Genomic DNA, 4,922 nt, shown 5'->3' with positions numbered 1-4,922 from the left:
TTTATTTATGACAAATTCTGATGGCAGATTCTGAAAGAGCAAGAAATTTTACATCAGAAATGATGTTGCTAGAATTTTTTCAAGGCCATTAAAATAAAAAATTAAGCCACTGAAAATTGTTCAAAAAATGTGTCCGCCTGGACGTTAATGGGTTAACGTATGGAAAAGAATTAGAGAGCAATGAAATATATAATTCTTGCGAATCAATTCTATTGTTCGAATTAATCACCGATTAAATCAATTGACGATTAATTAGTCGGCATAGTTTAAAATACAATTTTCAATTGAATAATTCATTGCTCCAAAAAGTCCAAATAAAATCTCTTCTACCATATTTTAAAAACCAATAATAAATCTATTTATAAAATAAATCATGTATTATTTATCGATAATTATCAATTTTAATTATCAAATTTTGCCGAAGTCGTCCTAATATGCATATTTTATTAATGTATATTATATTAATTTTATTCTCGGTTTAACTTAATTTAGGCTTTTTCAGATTTAAGAATTAGAAAAAGATAAAGATAGTGTGTCGAGATTAAAATTAAATAATAGACATTGGTAAAAATTAATCTTCGAATATTTTTATATTATTTAAAATTAAATGGCATCATATAATTGAAAAAAAATTCTTATAAGAGAGTAAGTTTTGAAAAAATCCGTTACTCCCAAAGTACCCCCAAGACCCAGCTTTTTACTTTGGGGGTAATGGATTTTTTCAAAACTTATTCTCTTATAAGAATTTTTTTTTAATTATATGATGCCATTTAATTTTAAATAATATAAAAATATTCGAAGATTAATTTTTACCAATGTCTATTACTTAATTTTAATCTCGACACACTATCTTTATCTTTTTCTAATTCTTAAACCTGAAAAAGCCTAAATTTTACTTTGCAGCTTTTTACTTTGGGGGTAATGGATTTTTTCAAAACTTACTTTCTTATAAGAATTTTTTTTCAATTATATGATGCCATTTAATTTTAAATTCTATACAATCGGAGTACATTCTTCAATGTTCGAACTCTATATTTAAGAGTTTTTGCGATCCAATTAAATTGTTATAGTTTTTAAACAGCAACCTTTTAAAAATTGGTTTTGACAAATTGACGCTAAATAATGAACTTGATTGAAAAAATGGGTATGACAACCCAAGGTTAGTGAAATGAAAGCCTTTAAAAAAATATAAATTGTTGACATTTTTGTGTTCCCGCTCTGCAGGCGCGAAGGAAAGCGCGGGCGCAGGCTGCAGCGTAGCACATCGTTGGCTGGACTGACTGAGGTCATTGGCGTCATTGCCGGAGTAATAACGGCAGCCAGCGTGTCCGTCCACAGCGTGCCGGACGGACTGACGGAGTCGTCTGTCGTGGCTCGTGCCGCTCGTAGCGTGCAGCGGTTGGTGCAGGTTGGTGCGTGACTGATCTTGTCAGTCGCTTCGTCGCAGTGTCGCTCACCGAGTTGTCAGTCGAGTCCGAGTGAGTGAAGCCACTCTTCGCGCTGGTCGCGCAAATCCTCTGCGGGGCATCTGATAACTGATTCCTGTCCATTATCTACCGGCCGCTGTCTCGTCATCAGCTTATCATTCGCCGCGATCGAATCTTGGAATTTCATCAACAATGTCATCGCACGTGACGAATTTTTACAATGGTAAGAGCGTCTTCATCACCGGCGGCACCGGTTTCGTCGGCGTCTGCCTGATAGAGAAACTGCTGAGATGTTGCCCCGACATCAAGAGCATTTACCTGCTGATGCGTCCGAAGAAGGGAAAGCAGATCACGGAGAGATTGGAGGAATTGACGAAAAATTCTGTAAGTAGCGCGACAAAACATCTCTCTCTCTCTCTCTCTCGGGCGCGCGGCTCTTCTTACATTCCCATGCAAGATAGCCAAGTCTGTCGAGAGCTTATGCAAAGAACGTCTATTAGCAGTCTTCTGCAAATAGTTGTTGCGAGATGACTTCGTCATTTTAGCAGAGAGACTGCAAATTTGATGCAGAATTACACACGTACAAATTAGCAGAAAGCTGGGAAATAGCAGTTTGCCAACGAAATATGATGGTAGATTAGTGGCAGAAATCAAGATAGAAAAATTTGTTTTGCTTTTTTGTCACTGCACTGAACTGCATTATACAGAGAAAAGTGTTTGGTATTTGTTATATTATAATTGCATGGTAAAATAATTATGATTAGGAATTCCACTTTTATAGTTATTACTCAGTCGTAATGAATTAGTAGAAATAATTATATTTATAATTCTACCAAACAAATGTATGCTGTAATGTAGCTGAAAATGACTATACATTATATAGTTAAATTACAGCAATTGCAATCATTTTTTTCTCTCAATGTAAAACTTTATAAAGGGACTTAACAGAACCTGAATAGACCTAAAGCTTATTTTTTATAGTTGAATCAGTATACACTTTCTGCATTTTTTAAATAAAATATGTATCTGTTTGGAATTTGGTGAAAGTCAAAGAAGGAGAAAGGATAAAGGTCTAATGCAGTTTAATGCAATAATAAAAAAACATATTGTTTGACATGTTTGTTATATGATTTGACCTAACAGAACCTAAACAGATCTAAAAAGCTTATTTTTTTATAGTTGAATTAGTATACACTTTCTGCATTTTGAAAATAAAATATCTATATATTTGAAATTTCGTGAAAGTCAAAGAAGGAAAAGGGATGAAGGTCTAATGCAATCTGCGAAACCAGTTTAATGCAACAATAAAAAACACATTGTTTGACATATTTGTTATATAATTTGACGGCAGCATAAATAAAGCAGAATTTGTATTTGACAGATGTTTTGTATTTCTGCTCAATTTCTGCCATTTACTGAGTGAGAGATTATTCTGAGACGCAGATTCTGGCTGCGTCTTGACATTCATTGCTGAAAATCTATAGTACATGTTACATGCATTATAGATGCTTATCGGATACTGGCAGTGAATATCAAAAAGCATGCCACAGTGTGACAGCAAATTATGGCGATAAATCAGCAAGCAAAACACGAGCATAATGTGAACCCAGTTGACACCGATTTACTAACGATTTCTGATCAAATTTGTTACCAATCTGCTGGCAGTTAAGCAATCGCGCGGTTTACTTATTGGCTTAAAACTCTTTCGCACAGGTCTTCAACCGAATGAAGGAGGAGAAGCAAACCGATTCATTTAAGAAGCTGATCCCAGTTGCTGGAGACGTCAGCGAAGAAAATTTGGGATTGTCCCCGCAAGATCGAACGACCTTAATAAATACAGTGGAAGTCGTTTTCCACTCGGCCGCGACGTTGGACTTTGAAGCCGATCTAAGAACTACGACAAACATTAACTTGTTAGGAACTCGCAGGATCGTCCAGCTCTGCCGTGACATTAAAGAACTCAAGGTAAACCGGTATTCTGAAAAGAGCATCTTACAAGAGCTCATTCTCTTGTGTTTTATATTTGTCATGTAATTTCTTTTGTTTGTTTGATTGTTTTAGGCGCTGGTTCATGTCTCCAGTGCATACGTTAATTCCGTGTTGCACGATGTCGACGAGATCGTGTATCCCGCGCCAGCGGATGTAAATTCAGTTTTGAAACTGGTTGAGTCACTGGATGACGAAGCCTTGAATTCTAAAACGCCAGAGATATTAAAAAAGCATCCGAATCCATATACGTTCACCAAACATTTGGCCGAACACGAAATAGTAAACGGTGGCGTTCCAGCGACCATCGTTCGTCCTTCGATGAGTGAGTACATTTAATTACACGACACGGTTATTATTATATATATATACTATGTTATATATTTCAAAATAATATGTTATAATGTTACATATTACTAGGGTGGGTACTACCGGGAAAAACCGAGAAAACCTGGAATTCTCAGGGAATTTTATTTTTATACTCTTGAAAATCATGAATTCTAATGGAATTTTTACTGGTACTCAGGGAAATTTTTTGAATTTTACTTTTAAATTTAATTTTATCCTTTTAGAAAGTAAACGTGGCCCCATATCGAAGGCCCTTGATATTGAAAGTTAATTTATTTTAAAATTTATATATAAAGACTTCAATCTAAAGAACGATAATCCGGAAATAATAAATCAAGCATTAGCAAGAGTCTAATAACGCAGAACTTGGTGCGTGAAATGAATTTAATCTTCACATATGTAGTTACATTTCCATACAAAATTTTTCGTTACGTTCGAAAAATTTTGTATGGAGATGTAACTATTGTACATATGGGAAGATTAAATTGTTTCACGCACCAAATTCTATATTCGTTACTAGAACTCTTAGTGCTTAATTTATTTTAAAACTGTATTGAGAAATTCTCTGATCTTACCTGGAATTTTGAATAAAATTCCTGGAAAATCCGGGAATTTTCAGGGAATTCTTTTACAAAATTTAAGTACCCACCCTGATTACATAATAATGTAATATGTTATTACATATTTCAAAATAATTTTCTATATTTAGTAACAGGAGCGTGGAAAGAACCAATCCCAGGATGGACAATATCGAAGAATGGGCCACAGGGTTTTATATTAGGTGCCAGTAAGGGTGTTGTGAGGAGATTGCCAGTTGCAAAAAATCTCATTTATGATTACATTCCAGTAGATACAGTAGTGAACAGTTTGATTGTAGCAGGGTATAATGTCGACCGTGACAGGTAATTTTGAAAATCAAAATTTATACATATTTTTATATTTAATTCAGGGTTGTGCATCTATGTGTAAAATATAATACTCTACGTTTACGTGTAGACAACGTAAACTATTGTATAAGTGTCATTTATGTAAACAGTCAGTAGACTATATATTTATTCATTTAATAAATACATATAATTTAATGTTTATATAAAAAAGCTACCATTTGAGTAAGAAAAATTCTCTGGTTGCATTCTTAATCTTAATCTCGTAATTAAATTA

General features: G+C 34.1%; 1 protein-coding gene across 1 annotated transcript in view; it reads left to right on the top strand.

Moving 5' to 3' along the window:
• Positions 1–1,449: 1,449 nt before the first annotated feature.
• The window catches only part of LOC105452456 (putative fatty acyl-CoA reductase CG8306), a 23,436-nt gene continuing 19,963 nt past the window's right edge, over positions 1,450–4,922 (top strand). Inside the window, exons 1-4 of the mRNA XM_011693564.1 lie at positions 1,450–1,811; positions 3,141–3,392; positions 3,489–3,738; positions 4,471–4,663. Coding sequence (XP_011691866.1) covers positions 1,620–1,811; positions 3,141–3,392; positions 3,489–3,738; positions 4,471–4,663 — 887 coding nt within the window. The 5' untranslated portion in view covers positions 1,450–1,619. The remainder of the gene's footprint in view (positions 1,812–3,140; positions 3,393–3,488; positions 3,739–4,470; positions 4,664–4,922) is intronic.

This window comes from Wasmannia auropunctata, unplaced genomic scaffold (genome assembly GCF_000956235.1).
Source record: "Wasmannia auropunctata unplaced genomic scaffold, wasmannia.A_1.0 LD336106.1, whole genome shotgun sequence".
Classification (NCBI taxonomy): domain Eukaryota; kingdom Metazoa; phylum Arthropoda; class Insecta; order Hymenoptera; family Formicidae; genus Wasmannia; species Wasmannia auropunctata.
The sequence above is the reverse complement of the archived record's forward strand: the minus strand, read 5'-3'. Positions and strand labels throughout refer to the sequence as shown.